This window comes from Pocillopora damicornis, chromosome 11 (assembly GCF_964200805.1).
Source record: "Pocillopora damicornis chromosome 11, jaPocDami1.2, whole genome shotgun sequence".
Classification (NCBI taxonomy): Eukaryota; Metazoa; Cnidaria; class Anthozoa; order Scleractinia; family Pocilloporidae; genus Pocillopora; species Pocillopora damicornis.
In genome coordinates, this window is record NC_142680.1 from 16,359,766 (window position 1) to 16,377,192 (window position 17,427).

The 17,427-nt window shown below is 38.1% G+C and overlaps 2 protein-coding genes across 2 annotated transcripts; one reads left to right on the top strand and one right to left on the bottom strand.

Moving 5' to 3' along the window:
• Positions 1–6,685: 6,685 nt before the first annotated feature.
• Positions 6,686–9,762, bottom strand: LOC149037813 (uncharacterized). Its single transcript, XM_089186408.1, has 6 exons — positions 9,743–9,762; positions 9,333–9,411; positions 8,767–8,922; positions 7,740–7,841; positions 7,363–7,633; positions 6,686–6,864 (listed from the first exon to the last, which is right to left on the bottom strand). The coding sequence occupies exons 1-6, from the start codon at positions 9,760–9,762 to the stop codon at positions 6,686–6,688; spliced, it is 807 nt and encodes a 268-aa protein (XP_089042534.1).
• Positions 9,763–15,691: 5,929 nt separating this feature from the next.
• On the top strand, positions 15,692–16,813 carry LOC149037814 (uncharacterized). Its single transcript, XM_089187400.1, has one exon. The coding sequence runs from the start codon at positions 15,737–15,739 to the stop codon at positions 16,796–16,798; it is 1,062 nt and encodes a 353-aa protein (XP_089043526.1). The 5' UTR covers positions 15,692–15,736; the 3' UTR covers positions 16,799–16,813.
• Positions 16,814–17,427: the final 614 nt, after the last annotated feature.

Here is a 17,427-nt window from a genome sequence, read left to right on the forward strand (position 1 = left end):
TTTAGATTAATTGAAAGGTTCCTTTGAAAACGACGAGTAAAGTGGAATTGAAAAGGAATATACCTGCTAACCATTCTGCGTTTTATTATCATCCCTCCTGAACTAAAAAAAATTACAGAGGCCTTCAAAAAGGAAGAGACTCTTTGCATCGTTATTGCATTGCGTTTCAAAAACAAAATATGTAATACAACACGGTATTACTTAAGAGGATGATAAGTAACGAACTGGACACCTCGGGAAAATTTCAACGGACAACATCATGGTAGCGTAAATCGCAGTCACCCTTTGCGTGACGAGAGTAAATAACGGCTTTTTAGGAGATTAACGGAATTATAATGCCCCGCTACAAAAGAAAAATAATGTGTTAGTGGCTTAAAGCCATAAATCACGAAAGGAGAGAACTAGACTGTTTATCGAGTGCAAATGTCGAACTATTAAAATACTCCGAAACAAGCTGAATAAGTAGCACCGGGGTCAAGATCGAAATTTTATTTTTATACTCACTCTCTCAGTCACTTAGGTGTCTCGACGACGTATGTAGCTTCGCCTCCTACAGGAGGCAGTAGCCACAAAAAGTTGCTTAAAGGCTTTTACAGAGCTCGAGTTGTCACCGCATGGACACCCGCTTAGTCGCTCTAAAATGAGCTCAGACTTGCATCTAAATTCCCCTTAAAATATTCCTCTGAATCACATATCAAAGTCATGAGAATAAAGGAAACGATCATCAACTAAAAAAGCTCTTGATTGTCAAACAAACTCTCCTTACCAGCTCATTTGGAAATGTAAACATAAACAGTTTGAAGAATATATACTGACGTTGGTTTATTAAGGGTTTAGAGTAACCCTCATTAGTACTTATGTTTGAATTTTTTCTTCCATGGCAGGTCTTGATGAATACGAACCTCGAAAATGCACAAATGGAAAACTGGGAATTACGATAACACAGCTTTTTATGCTTCGGAATATTGTAATACTTCTAAAAAGTACATCTGCCTCGCTGCTGTTAAAGTAAAATGAGGAGGAAGTAATACGGAAGCAGTAAAGAAAATGTTGTGATTTGCTATAAGTTTGCGTCATTAAAGATAAGTCAACTTCACAAACACGTGGCTCTGTTGTTTTTGTTTTTCTTGTGACTCTGATAAGTTCAATTTTTTTTGGTTGTAGTGGAGGTAATTTATTCTCAAAGTTTTTCTCGTGTGGTTTAGTTTTTCTGGTTCTATTGCAAAGTTTGCTGACGGACAGGGAAGCCTTTCCACCCCTCCCCCTGAACTTAAATTTTTTCTCGAGTTTGCTCCTCTCTTTCACCCAACTTCCGCTCGGCTGAAAAGAAATGCCACAGTCTGCCCAGCAAAAATACAAAAGATAGTTAGTTAAGAAAATGATTTATCCTCAGAGCTCGGGTGTTTCATTGAAAGATGTAGTTTAGAAATAGTAAATGCCACATTAAATCAGAGTGTAAGTTTAAGTTGAATTTTGATATATCCTTATGAAAATAAAAGTGTTTATGAAACAAGTTCCTGGCTTGAAATAGTCTTTTTTGTCAGCCGGGATGCTTCCCTTTCTTCCGAAGTTTGTTCAAAATGATATGTAAAACATGAACATCTATATTATGTACACAGAGATTGACCGAAATTTTCCACTTTCTTCTTTGATATTTGGCGGTGAAGTGAATTCTAATAAATGATCATCGAGGCCTAAAGGTCTCGCTAAACGTATTTTGTTTGCTGTCACAAAAATTGAATTTGGGAACAGCTCTTTTAAGTAGACAAAGTTACCAGAATCGGGAATTTTCTAGCTAGAAAGATATCTCAAGTGGGTCTTAAAAATGAATTCAGCTTGTATTTTTATAAAATATATATTTGCCAATAAACATGGATCTCACTGGGGTAAACTGTAAGCCGTAAAACGTAAACGTGTCACTTAGTTTGTGTCATTTTGGATTAATTGTAGTTGTATAGTGGCCAAATTTTAACTGTTAGCGCTAAAAGCTATCTCCCCATTTATCCAATGCAGGAAAAATTTATGTCAACGGATCTCTTTGCTGCAGTGCTTGTCCGGTCTCGAGATGCGCAATATTTCGAATTCGTTTAAATTTTGCCTTAGTTTCTTTGATTTTCGATAGCTTTCGATTGAACACGCTAAAAATGCTCGGTTGGATTTAGGAACACCGCTTTGAAAAATAAGAGAAGCTTATGCTATTTAGAGTTTCAATCTTTATTCTTCTTATGTTTTGGTCTATTATCCACAACAAAACTTAAATAAAAAGAAAAAGAAAGAATCAAATAAGTTTGCAATACAGATAATACAAGAAACTCAAAAGAGTCAGTTGCATTTTGATTATTTCCGAAATTTGCGAACCTTTAAACTTTTTGGTCCATCGCGCTTAAATCTTGCAAAGAATTTTGACAGAGCAGATTTTTTCTTAGTAGTTGTAGAAGTTTGCTCCCAGCAAAATTTATCCGTCAAATTCAAGGCTACATGAGTAGCAACAAAAGCATCATTTGTACCAGGATCGTTCTCAACCATGTAGGGCTGATCTCCAGATGCTTCTTCAGCATTTAATACATTGTAACTGTCCGTCGAGGGCGGAGGCAGCGGAACGTCTGAGGCGTAAGGTGAAGATTTGTAACTTTCTTTTGGAAGAACTATCGAGGAATTCCGATAAGTCTCTCCGTTTGGCCAGTCATGTTTGTCTTCACCCGGCGCGACCTTGATTCTTTTAAATCTTGCCCTCTTCTTTTTCTGCTTCTTGCTGAAGTTGTTTTCTTCTTTTGTGAAGTTATTGCCAAGTTGATCCTCGCCACCTGGGCTTGGGCTTGAACTCACGATGGGGAAAAAGTCATTTCCGTCAACCTTCTTAAATTTCTTTACTTTTGTTCTACGAATAACTAGCAATCTGACTCCACCATTCTCGCCTCTCTTCAAACCAAAACTGATTAAAGATATGAAAAAGAACATCACGAGCGACATGCCGCGAAAGACTTGAGACATTTTTGCTTGTGAATGCTTCCTCTCCACACTCTGCGCTGATTGCGTCAATCGCTATGTCATAATGAAAACTGAAATAGGACCAGCGCGCACTCTGGCGTGACGTTTACTTGGTCTCGTCACATAATACTCTGAATAGAGTACGTTGCGTGACCACACCAAATAGGACGCGGCTACAATATATTACGAGCAGTCCCTTTCGGCGAAGTTTAAAACAAAAATTAAAATAAAACAGGGAAAAAAAGAAAGAAAGAAATTGATGTTAGCGTGTTACAGGGAGCTCTAGAAGTGAGGAGCCCCACTTTCAAAGCTCCCCGCGGCGCACTAAAATTAAATTTTTTCAGTGACTGTTTTTTTTAGGTCTTTCTTTTACATGGACGACGGACTAATAGATGATTTCTATGTGCTCATATGTTTGTATAGTAAAAGAACACTGATCACATCAAATTTGGTGTAAACATCATTTCCTAATTTCCTCATGGTTCGGACCACATTTCTAACGCAATTTCCGTCACATAAAGGCAGGAAATATTTTCCTGAAATAAGTCTTAGGGTCTTTATATACTTAAAGATTAAATCGTTTCAAAAACCGTGAAAGGCGCTTATGGTATTGGAAAGTAACTTAAAAGTCAACGTTACTTCTACGAAAGATATAGTTATGGTTGGTTACAACAAACATTTGCTGTAATCGATAAAATTATTCGCAGCTCGCTGAGTATTCTTACGTCAATGTCTGAGTTTGTATTTTTGAAAGGAATCATAAAAACTAACCGTGGAATTAGCTCTTTGTACAGCCATATCCAACATACATACATACATTTTATCCTTGGATTTGTATTTGCAGGTTTTCATGCGCACTCAGTTAGCTTGAGTGCTATTCTAGGTGAGTCGCATGTTGGGCGTAAAACTATGACATAAGCGTTAGCAAATTAGTATAATTTAATAATATTGTTAATAGGACAAATTTACTTTTACGGAATAAATAGATTTACAATATCGTGGAGGGATGAGAAGCTACAAGTTTATCCTAAGGACCAGCTAAGGATATAACATGTTGGCGGCTATATATACTATACCCGCCTTATATAATAAGCTTGACCTTTTGAATGATTTGTTGAGTGTCAACAGAATAGTCTTCTAAAATGAAAATGTCAAAGAGTTTTCTTTTTATTGTCTTCTCTCAATTTTAAGGGCACCTCAATCCAAAAATTTTGTTCCAATTCTGGTGAAAGAAAGTAGTCGAATTGATAGTCTAGAACTCTGTTTATGAAAGTTGTCAGAGAATATCGGGTGTTATAAGAATGCTTCTCAGAAACATCTTGGAAGAGTTCTTGAATGCTGCAAGGTGCAGCATTCAAGTTTATCTACATTGGCTATTCGGGATTGCTTTTGAATTTCCTGTCGGTTTGTTTTTTAAGTCTAAATTCCGTTCTGGGTCCTACTCTAACACCATGTAAAACACATAAAAAACAAACAAACAAACAAACAAAAACAATAGCCAATGTATGCTTACAACAAATACTCATTTTTCTATTTCGAATAGAGAATAACACATGGGTGCACATAGATATGGATTTTTTGCTTCCTGGCCTGGTAATCCTTTTAAAACACTTCAGTTTATTCTATATAGTTAAGCAATTTCGCTGCCTCTGAGGATTTGACAATATTTCAGTTATAGTTTTAAGTTTGACAACACAAGTTCAAGAGCCACGATACAAACATCATATAATAGAACACAGCTTTGACATAATCTGATAACAAAACCTCACAAGTGTCCGAGGTTCTCAGTTTGATTTTACCATTTCATATCCGACTCTCATTTTAGGACAAAACAGACCATTGTATTCTTAAAGCAATATTATCATTATTCTTTCTTCGTGGTTGTGGCAAACGCACCGGCAAATTTTTAAACTGTTTATCGAACCATGCAATTTATTCGTAACCAGTGGTTTCTGAAACATGATTTACTTAAATTACACTACAGCAAACTACCGACAACAATAATTAGGATCGCAAAGCGAAACATCAAACGAGAAAAGACAACGCAAACGTACCTGACGGTTTGGATAGAAAGAGTACATGAGATGCAGCAAAGAAATGATCATGGCACGACAACTGTATAACATTACTGTTCTTTTCGCGCGAAAATTTCAATATATGTATACGGACGCGAGGGGACTGAAGCCTAATTTGCAGATAAACCGCTGGCCTTTAAATTTGTTGTAACAGTGGTAATCTTAGTTACCCCTTGCTATAAATAGCCACAAGTTAATTGTCGATCTCTAAACCCGATGAAGACTAGCAGTGTGGCAGTCGAAAAGTCGCAGTCAGCATTGGTAGATATGACGGCGGTATGCAATTTAACCGTGTGAACGCTATAGCCAAGCTTCTGATACCTGGATAACTGTTTCGCCTTTAATACATAGGAGAAGTGCACTTAGCGCACTTAGTGGGAAGCTTTGTGTAGTCCAAGGTTATGATGGAGGAGGGTTCTTGAACACTCTCAAGGAATACTTTCGTGAACAAGATTGTCGGGTGTTGATTAGCAGTATGAACCTGGGACGTAACGGAGCGGGGTTTGCAGTAGATTGGAAACCTGCCACCGGGCTCAAAAAGTAATCAATGATTGCATAGGTTCTGCTTTCCCGGAGCTGTGATTGGCCCGGAAAACTCGTGCCAACCTCTCCACCAATCGGTTGCGGCTTTAAAACCAATCCCAATCGGGTCACTCGCGTTTTCACCCGCGCTTGATGTTAGACAAAAAAGGGATCGCGACTAATAACCCACTTTTTCCCGCGCGCTCTATCTACTTTGGTTTTATTTACGAGTCTAGAGCGAAAACTCCTCTAACAAAGGAAACAAATAATATTTTCGTTACAGATATGTTTGCAATGAATCCAGAATAAAAGCATAAAAAGAACAGAGATTTACTGGCTCTCACAAGAGCGTTGTACTCTAACAAAGTGCCATTATTTCTCACTAAAAGTTCTTCTAGCTACAGTGACATTATATGCTACCAAATTTAATATATGCGGCTTAAAAATAAGCTGCGATTTGGCCTTCGGACCTTGTATCTTCTCCAAAGTGTTTCTTCTACTTTCTTTGGTGCAGCTCTTTAAATGCCAGGTGTTTTAAACACTCCGCAACAAAAAGATCCGTGTATGTTATCAAGCCAAATAGACATTATTATTTCATTACCAGTATCATTTCAACTTCAGTAACAATCTAAAAACCTCAATTACAATCAAGGGCGCTTTCCATCTTGCTCACATGTCTGATTCAGCCAATTGAAATTCAAGCCCGACATGGCCACTCAAACATGAACCTTTGGCAATATTTCTTTTCCTTATCGGTTTGAGTGGAAATTCCAGACCCATTGGAGTATGACTTTTTTCCTAGTGTATACAGTTAAATCCCTCGAAAGCTGAGTCAGCGATTAGTTCACTGAAATGTTTGACAAAAGCGACTTTTCCTAGTATTAACGTATAAAAAGTAAACATGTTGAAAATTGCAGAAAAATGTTTTGTAGTTGCGTCTCACGTTTCGACTTGAAAATCGATCCATGAGTCTGGGGGAAAAAAATACTGCCTCAGGTTTTGGGATTTGAAACTGGGACTGAATTTTAGCTCAAAGGAAAGCGCTGCTGGATTAATATCTCTTTGAAAAAGCTTTTACACTTGGTTCGAAACAGAAGAGTTCATCCTCTTCGTGTCACCCAGTTACAAACTCTGCGACAGATCCATTGTCGGAATTTATGGCATACCCGAAGCCAACGGCTGTACCTAAACAAAAATCTGCAAATCCGTTGGGTTACCCAGTTGCACACCCAGTTACAAACCCAACTTCTGAATCCTCGCCAGATTTGGCGTTTCTCACCTAGCAACCACGAAAAAATACAGTTAATGTAAAAATCACGTCCCGTACATCTTTCTTGAGTTTTAGTCGTGCGTCGATCAATTCAAGGCCTTATAATTCCCCCACCCCCACCCCCAACCCCGCATTTTCCACATTTGTAACAAGACAAAGTTGTCGTTAAGTCTCCAAGTCTTTCTTATAGAGGGACCAAGGCGGCCAATTCTAAGCGGGAAAAATGACCCATCTCACTTGCTTGAGAGTCAATCAGCACACATCATTCGATTCATGTTAGCAGCAGGCAGGGCCAGTCATGTCATAAAGGTACCTAATTTTTTTTATCTGTGAAGTAGACAGGGAATAATATTGAAGATTTGATTCTTCCTTTTAGCCATTTCTCTCTTGATTTGCGTTATTTTGTCAAATAAGAAAAAAACATTAGTTGTCCTAAACACATCCCATCCTTAGCTTCACCTAGACACTTACGCTAAGAGAAAGCACATCCTATTCAATACGACTTACGTGCGTCAGGAATGTCGTATAGGTCGGTTATTTCAGGGAAGTCCCTGGCCTCTTCGTCAACGAGTTCATCAACACCCTCATCAGACTCCACATCAGCTTCCTTGTCATTTGGATTCATAGCTCTCCTTACGACCACGTAAATTGGCAGATTTGCACACAGATTCACCATTCCAGTACTCAGCACTAAACGATCGTCAAGCAGTCCCACAACCTTCATCTGTATTTCAGTTGAAGTGGTTGGTAAGTCTTCACCTTGTGTTCTGGGAGTTTGCTGATTACACAATGAGACAAAGTCATGAGAATTAGAAATCAGACGCGCCAAAAAATTGCGAGACTGACAGCAAAAGACCTAAGGTGTGAAAGTAATTCAATCTTACCGTCTCTAAAGCTTCCTTTAAAACAGCGGGTGTGGGAGTTTTATCGACTGAATTCGCCATATAGCAAGCCTTTTCTGCTGGCAGATGAATCATTGTCACTTGCTGCGTGAAAAATAAATTCAGCTTTAGTCAGTACTTTAGGGAAAAACAATTAGTGAAGAGGACACAGATACAATGAACTGACACACTTGACAGCCTGGAAGTTTATACTGAGATAAACTCGAGTTATTACAATAGGTGATAATGATAAAGATGTATTTATATGGCGCATTTTCCAAATGAATATGTTCTAATGCGCTTTACAGCCCTTTCCCGGGGGAACTTTGGCCAAAATACAGTTTACAATGTTTTTTTTGTTTTTTTTTTTAATGAAATTTTGCAGTTACCCCCTTGTGGACACAAGGACAGGCCATAACACAGGTGGCTACGTTCCTAACCCTTTGCGAGAGGTACGTAGGTTCTTAAGCGTCCCCTCCTATCTATTATAGAGAAGATGTAGGAGACAGGGCTTACGGTTATTCGTCCTTATTCAAATAGACTTGAACGTCTAAAAATTTGCAGATTTCATAGCAAAGGCAGCACATTCTCGTCATTTATATTAAGACTCCGAGAGGTAGGCGGGTCTCGAGATTGAACCTTCACCTCGTGCACGGCAGTCCAGCGCCCTGCAACCTGAGCTAACCGGTGGGGTAATTAATATCCTTAGAGGAAATGGCATGACACATACTTTAGGCGAAGCTTGCAGCGCGTAACAAAGTGCTATACTTATAAAAAAAAATGACTATAATAATAATGGTACAAAAAATCTGAGGAAAAACATAAAAAGGTAAAGGCAAGAAGTCCTTAAACAACTTATCGGTGAAAGGTTTATTTTAAAGAGAATGAGTTCACTACTTCCAGGATGAGACGCAGTACATAAATATATGAACAGGGTAAGGATCGAACAAGAAATCCCGACGGTAATTCTTCCTCTCACCGCCCTTACCAACCCAAAGAATTGTATTCAACAAATACGACCAAATATTACCCTTTTGAAATCGTATATTAAATCTCCTGCTGATTCATTAGGTGATGTCTTTGGTACATGAAAAGTCTCTGTTCCCTTTGTAATGTCGATTGCAATCTCTTCTTTAAATGTTCTTCCGCCTTCCGACAACTCCAATGAATATTTGCTGACAGAGCTCTAAGAACAAATAGAATTTCAATTCATGGAAGAAAGATATTCTTTTTTAGGCATTCATGTAACTACATGGATTCAATATCGCTACTGTTAGTCAAAAACCAAAATTAAAGATTAAAAAGGAAGTTGAACGGCATTGACTTACTTAACTATGGAATAACAGAAACTGAACTTGCAACGATCGATCTTCATTTAAAAGGAACAATTTCATGAAGCAGGCCAAGGATAACGTAATAAATTTCTAACCTCTCAATATCCAGGATTTCTGCCGACTGGTGACCATACATTTTCCAATTGGCTCTCTGAGAGAATTTGAAGCTAAATCAAGACCATGTCTTTTTCTTAATTCTTATTATCTTCCGGCCCGACAATGTATTTTAGCCGTAAGGATATTAAAACAAATGATCACTTACCTTCTTCTCTGATATCAAAGAGGTTGACTGGACAGACACGAGCAACAGGGCAAGAACTGTCTTGCCCTTTTGGTCGTATCTATTCAGTCAACCTCTGGGATATAAGATAAGAAGGCAAGCGATCATTTTTTTTTAATATCCTTACAGCTAAAATACATTTTCGGGCCGGAAGATAATGAGAATTAAGAAAGATAACATTAACATGAAAAATGTATGGTTACCAGGCGGCAGAAATCCTGGATGTTGAGGGTTAGAAATTTATTGCGTTACCCTTCGCCTGTTTCATAAAATTGTTACTTTTAAATAAAGATTGACCGTTGCAAGTTCAGTTTCTATTGTGCCATAGTTAAGTAAATGTTACGTTAACAAAGACCAGAATTCTTTAATCTTTATTTTGGTTTTTGACTAACGGTAGCGAGACTGAATCCATGTAATTACATGTAGGTCGTCAATAAATATTCATTGGAGATGTCGGAAGGCTGGAGAACATTTAAAGAAAAGATTGCAATCGACATTACAAAGGGAACAGAGACTTTCCTCATTTTCTTAAAAAAAAAAAAAAAAAGCCTTTTACCGACAAGTCGTATAAGGACTTCTTTCCTTTATCTATTATATGTTTTCTAGATTCTTTTGCACCGGATTATTATTACTTTTTTTTAAAGTATAGCGCTACTTCGCTAAAAGTCTATATCATGCCATTTCTTCTAATAATATTAATAACCCCACGGTTAGCTCAGGTTGTAGAGCGCTGGACTGCCGTGGGGAGGTGAAGGTTTCAAGCCCCAGACACGCCCAACACTCAGAGTCTTAATTGAAATGACGAGAATGTGCTGCCTTCACTATGAAATATGGAAATGTTTAGACTTTCAAGTTTATCCAAATAAGGACGATAAACCGTAAGCCCCGTGTCCTGCATCTTCTCCGTACTGGATAGGAGGGGACGTTAAAGAACCTACGCACCTCGTAAAGAGTTAAGAGTACCTGCAAAATTTAATTTAAAGGAAGCATTTCACACTGTATTTTGGCTAAAGTCCCCCGAGAAAGGGCTATAGAGCGCATCAGAGCATATTAATTTAGAAAATGCACCATATGAATACATCTTTATCATTATCACTTATTCTAATAACTCGAGTTTGTTTCAGTATAAACTTCCAGGCTGTCAAGTGCGTCAGTTCATTGTACCTGTGTCCTTTTTACTATTTGCTTTTCCCTAAAGTACTCTGAGTAAAGCTGAATTTATTTTTCATGCAGCAAGTGACAATAATTCATCTGCCAGCAGAAAAAGCTTGCTATATGGCGAGTTCAGTCGATAAAACTCCCACACCCGCTGTTTATAAGGAAGCTTTAGAGACGGTGAGTGAGATTGAATCACTTCCACACCTTGGGTCTTTTACCGTCAGCCTCGCAATGTTTTGGCGCGTCTGATTCCTAATTCTCATGACTTTGCCTTATTATATAATTAGCAAACTTCCGGAACAGTTGAAGACTTACCAACCACTTCAACTAAAATACAAATGAAGGTTGTGGGACTGCTTGACGATGGTTCAGTGCTGAGTATTGAAATGGAGGATCTGTGTGCCAATCAGTCAATTTATGTGATCGTAACGAGAGCTATGAGCCCAAATGACGAGGAAGTTGATGTGGAGTCTGATGAGGATGTTGATGAAGTCCTTGACGAGGAGACCAAAGATTTCCTTTAAATAACTAATATACACGACATTCCTAGCGCAAGTAAGTCGTACCGAATAGGGTGTGTTTTCTGTTAGAGTAAGGTGTCGAAGCGAAGCCAGTGTTGGAACGTGTTTAGGACAGTTATTTTTTTTTTCTTTGACAAAATAACGCAAATCAAAAGAGAAACAAAGGAAGAATTAAATCCTCAATATTACTCCTTGTTTTCATGAAAGATAAAAAGGGACCTAATGGCATGACTGGCTCTGCTGCTTGTAACACGAATCGAACAATGTGTGCTTATTGACTCTCAAGCAAGCGAGATGAGCCATTTTCCCCGCTTAGGAATTGGCCGCCTTACTCCCTCTATATGAAATAATTGGAGACTTAAAAGGCAACTTTGTCTTACTACAATCGTGGAAAGTGCGAACATTTATGCGGTGTTTTATTTTATGGCGCATGTGGGTGCCACGGGGTAATGTGCCATGCATTATCCACGGGATAATTCATGAGATCATACATGATACATGTAGACACCGATCCGGTCCTTTGACCGCAGGTTTCCAACCTACTGCAATCCCCACTCCACTACGTCCCAGGTTCATATTACTCGAGAGTGTTCAAAAACCCTCTACCATCATAACCTCCGACTACATACTGGGCTATAGCGTTCACACTGTTAAATTGCGTGTCGCCGTCATATCCACTAATGCTGACTGCTACACTGCTAGTCTTCGTCAGGCGAAGAGATCGACAATTTATGTGTGGCTATTTATAACAAGGGGTAAGTAAGGTTACCACGAGGAAAGGAGAATGATAATATTGCTTTAAGCATGCAATAGTCTGTTGTATTCTAAAATGAGAGTCGGATATGAAATGGTAAAATCAAATTGAGAACTTTCCAAAAAACCTATCTCAATGCAGGCGGGCACTTGAGAAATTTTTGTTATCAGATTACATCAAAGCTGTGTTCTATTATACGAACTTGTGTCGTGGTTCTTCAAGTAGTGTTGTGTAACCTAAAACTCGTTGAAATATTGTCAAAATCCACAAAGGCCGCGAAAATCACTTTACTACATAGAATACACTGCAGTGTTTTAAAAGGATTTCCAGCCCTAGAGGCAAAAATTCCATATCTACGTGCATCCATGCATGAGGGTCGGGATGGGGTTAACTGTTAGCTGACATATGGCCAAAATTTTAACTGACAACTGACAAATCGCTGAAAATCTAACTGACAACTGACATTTGTGGTGGGCTTTTTACATATGTCACATATCGGTTATATGATCTTAGATACCCAGCTCGATCGTCAACTTACGCGATGGCCGTCACTGCTGGTATTTTAAAAGTTGTTGTAAGCAGTAATCGAATTGATTCGGAAACGGTATTGAGCGTCACAGAAGCCACATTACCAGTAATGATGCAAACACCGCACTGGCGCTGAAAAAGCACCTTATTTCATTCCTTGGTCTAATGTCCACATACACACTCGCTTACAAACCCATCTTTTGAATCTTCGCCAGATATGGCGTTTCTCAGCAACCACGAAAAAATGCAGTTAGTGTAAATATTACGTTCCGTACATCTTTCTTGAGTTTTGGTCGTACGTAATTATTTTCGAGGCCTTATCATTCCCCACCCCCGGGCGTTTGAACTTTTAAAGAATGGCTCGTTCTTATTCCCGACTATCTAGGCCAAAATTGCGTTCAAATGCCCAGCTCAAGCAAACTTTTTATTTAAGGGTTCTCTTTTTTGTGATCAACAAATGCTGTAGAATCAAGCAAAGTCACCTATTAGTTTTTGGTGCAGCTGTTGGGTGATTCGCTTATATGCATTAAACTGCGCTGTGCAACTCTTTGTTCTAAGCCTTTGCTCATGAAACGTACTCTTTACCTTTGGACTCCTCCATGTTAAAAATTAAAACACGTGTATTCTTCTTTGTAGTCTTGACGCTTCAGCTCTAAATTCCCCACCCAGGCAAGGTTGATATTCCCCACCCTCGAGAGGGCCTTTGGTCAAACGACCGAGGGTGTCCGAGTCGGTGTCTACATGTATCTTGTATGACCACATGAATTATCTCGCGGATAACAGGGCAAGAGACAACTTGAATGTCTGTGAAAAAACAACAAGTCAGTAATTTAACGCGAATTTCGTTAAAGATTTATGAAATGCTGCTTTCAAAGCAATATGTTTGTTTCCTGGTGCAGTACATTTCAGCGATTTCAACATAGACGACTTAAGACAAAATTCCTCATGATATAATTTTATTTGAGCCCTTTTGAACTTGGTTCGTCCGATGCCAACTGTCTTAAAATGGAGCTATCGCTGCGACGCTATCAAAAGCGTTCGTACGGCTGTTTTTAGTTGATGTTTCTAATAAAGGAACAATGAAGCATTAATTACTTGTTCTAAGTGTAACTAACGACTTCTAAAAAGTCAGAGCATTTAAGAAAAGCACTTTTATTCATTGTCGACATTCACTTCTTAAGTCTCGTAAAACCTTATTCCCTTTTCAAGATTGTCAAGGGAATAACTTTTAACCTTCAGTCGTTTAACAATAAAAAACTTATCTTATTTTGTACTCCCGTACTCGACATATGAGATTTCTCTTGCGTTATATCAATAATATCTAGGTATTCAGATGAAGAATTTCAATAGTCGTCTGATACTAGCCGGAGTATGAGGAATCGAAAAACAAATAAAATACGACCCAACATTTCTATTTAAACGTGGAATTAGGGATTGGATCTTGACAAGACGACAGTTCGTGCTACAAATACTCCTAAAATTTTCAAAACTCACCATTTTCACAAACAGGGTGAGAACACAGGAAGTCAAACGACAGAGCTTCTGATTTGCTTTCAGGCGAGCTTCTGCCATTTTAATGCATGGCGTTTCAGCAATCTCGAAAGAAATATTGATAACATTTTCGCGCTGTTTTCCTGCCTGAAAAAGTTCCTCTTCAGCGCTGTAGGATTCAATTCTATGTTCCTTGAAAGTTGATGATTACACAAACAACATCTAAAATCACGCACTCATAAATGAAGAGTGTCGCGCCATCTTTCCCTCTTAATATGTGGGGTGAAATGAGAATTTACAACTCATGATCAGGATTAGAACAAATCGAGATCTTTTATATATGTCATGTTAATAAAGGAAATACTGTTTCCTTTTGTCTGATGACCCATTTTTAACTAGTGAATTGCGCGCATGCGCAAGAGTGAGTTATAGATATGATGTGGGAAATGGCACTCGCTCACTCGCTCGCTCAATTGGTCGATTCCTGTAAACTTTTTTTCGATTTTAGGCTTGTAAGTGCATTTGATAGTTTTTGGCGAGCAATAAACAAACGAAATGGCGACCTTTGTTGCTAAGAATAGTGGTGGGGTGAAAAAGAAGCCAATGATAATCTTAAAAGAGTTGTTTTTTTTTTCGTTTTAGTTTCAACAAGCGGCGCCAGCGACTGGCAGGCATGCAAGGATTCACGCTGAAATAACAGAACAACCTTCGTTTTTCATAAAATTGTAATTTACAATCCTTGAACTTGAAAACAATCCTAAGATTCATTAAAAATATCACTTACTGCGAAGCGCTCGAAGTTTACAGATGTTTAAAAGCTTTTTCTGTTATGGCGTGACGTGAGATTGAGGACAAAATCGATCATCACGTTTCGTATCGTGTGTTTTTCATGTGTAAAGCAACAAAAGATGCCGGCGACTGACGAAATTATAAGTTATCACGAAAATCAAATAACACCTAAACAAACAATTTTAACTACCGATTTTCAGTGAATTTTTAAAGAACAATTTTCTTTTAAGTTTCAAGGCAATTTGAAGATTCAAAATAAATACTAAGCACTAAAATGCGAAAGTTATACACCACAAAATTGATAAATAGGTCTGAAATGAAATTCTATCTTGTTCTTGATTATACGTTGCCTAGCACGTGACTAAAATTTACCCAGGCGGAGATCCAAAATGACGGTGGCAGTCTTGGCTTAGTTATATCACTCAAAACTCGTTCCCGTTTGTCTCATTTGATAAAGAGGGAATCGTTAATGTTTTCATTAAGACAGTATTGCCTTGGTTTTCTAATATTTACAATGATAGACAATAAATTTCACTTTTCACCCACATTTACACCTTTTGCTGTTCATTTACGTCAACAGTTGAAACTATACGGCAAATATACATTCATTAGCACTTCAATGAAATTCATGAACGCGAACGAACTTTCAATAACGGTATTTGCATATGTATTAACATTCAATAGCATCAACGGATGAACAATTGCACCTTTGGACAATCAAACATAAAAAATATACTTTCAATCTCGCGTAATGATTAATCATTAACACCAATGGAAAATCAATTGCATAGTATGACAATCAATTGCGTATTAGAGACATTCAATAATACAATTTGCATAGAGACGTACATTCAATTGCACCTTCATACAATCGTTTATTCAAAATGGTCAATCATTAACGTGAACTGACAAACATTGGTGTTTTTCGAATAACCAATAGGATGAAAAAAATATTCATTAGTGTCATTCATCTTAGTTACATGTATTTTATAATATTGAACAAAAATACAAGAGTATGTACATTATCATTTAAATTTTATGTTCCTTTTTGCACAATATTTTGCTGAAGCAGATATAAAATGAAGAACATTTTACATGTTTAGTACACTGTACGAACAAGTAGACAGAAATAACCGGAGAAAATCATGCCACCAAGAAACAGAATCCTACTTGAACAGCGTCAAAGAATTATTCAAGCCTTCGAAGATGTGAATGAAGATTATTTGACGGTTGCCGCTACTATCGGAGTGAACCGTTCAACGGCAAGAAGTATCGTTGCACGATACTTGCGAGAAGGAAGGGTCGCGGAGAGACCACGAGGAGGAGCAAATCATGTTCGAGTAGATGATGAAATGAGGAATTGCCTGAATGACATTTTGAACGAAAATTGCCTGCTGACACTAGCACAGATAAATCAAGAATTGAGACAGCGTCTTCCAAGAAAACCAACAATCCATGACCGTACAGTAGCAAGAACACTTGAAGGTATGTTGTATCGTATGAAATTGGCAAGGCCACTCCCAGTTGAACGAAACCGCCCTGATGTCCTGCAAAAAAGAGTCGACTATGCCAACTGGTTCATGCGCCATGCTGTAGTGAATCATAGTATTTTCGTAGACGAGTGTGGGTACAATATTTGGACGGCAAGAAGTCACGGACGAGCAAGGATGGGAGAGAGGGCATATCGACAAGTATGTGGTCAGCGAGGGAGAAATGTTACTGTAGCACTGGCAATTTCACCCACCAATGGACTCGTTTTTCACTCGGCATTTCTCGGTGGAATGAATGGACAAAGATTTAATGATTTTCTGTCACAGACAAGGCTAAATCTCGACCCAAATGAACATGTGATTTTCATTTATGACGGTGCACCAGCCCACAACAATCCTGCCATTCCTGGTCCTAATTCTGAGCTTAAAAAGCTACCACCATACAGCCCGTTTCTTAACATTGTAGAGCAAGCAATAAGTGCCTTAAAAGCAGCCATAAAAGCGGACATAAGCCGTCCAGAGCAGCAAGAACAGATGAACAACAGAGCAGAGGCAAGGCGACAAGGAATCGCGTTAGGCAACTTCCGCACTCAATTGCTACTTCAGGCCCTGCAGAGAAACATAGGCACCATCACGGCTGCTAAATGTGGACAGTGGTACAGATTTATGCAAACGTACATTCCAAGATGTTTAAATAATGAAGAAATTGAAGGATAATTACAAAACATTACATTAGAGTACACTGTAATCGAACAATTTTGAAATTTCTTTTTCCCTAGTTGATTGTTATTACTACACACATGTTTGTCAGTTCACGTTAATGATTTACCATGTCGAATAAACGATTGTATGAAGGTGCAATTGAATGTACATCTCTATGCAAATTGTATTATTGAATGTCTCTAATACGCAATTGATTGTCCTACTATGCAATTGATTTTCTATTGGTGTTAATGATCAACCATTACGCGAGATTAAAAGTATATTTGTTCTGTTTGATTGTTCAAAGGTGCAATTGTTCATCCGTTGATGCTATTGAATGTTAATACATATGGAAATAGCGTTATTGAAAGTTCGTTCGCGTTCATGAATTTCATGGAAGTGCTAATGAATGTATATTTGCCGTATAGTTTCTACTGTTGACGTTGATGAATTTACATTTTGCGTAAATGAACAGCAAAAGGTGTACTTCCAACCTTTTCTTTTGAACCAGAAACAAAAATGATATACGTTTAAAACACATGACATCATCCACCCTTGTCAAATGTAATAGCATGATCATTTTAATTGTAATGCCTTCTTATCCCAACGTTACTTTGTTTCTTTGCTGCGAACACTGAACTACT

Bases quoted from the DNA above. Each gene is read 5' to 3' on its own strand.
- LOC149037813 (XM_089186408.1), bottom strand. From the start codon at position 9,762: ATGGATTCAGTCTCGCTACC. The intron at 7,842-8,766 runs GTAATATTTGGT...TTTTTCACGCAG, and splicing joins TAATATACGATTTCAAAAGG to CAAGTGACAATGATTCATCT. The intron at 7,634-7,739 runs GTAAGATTGAAT...TTGTGTAATCAG, and splicing joins TAAAGGAAGCTTTAGAGACG to CAAACTCCCAGAACACAAGG.
- LOC149037814 (XM_089187400.1), top strand. From the start codon at position 15,737: ATGCCACCAAGAAACAGAATCCTACTTGAACAGCGTCAAAGAATTATT.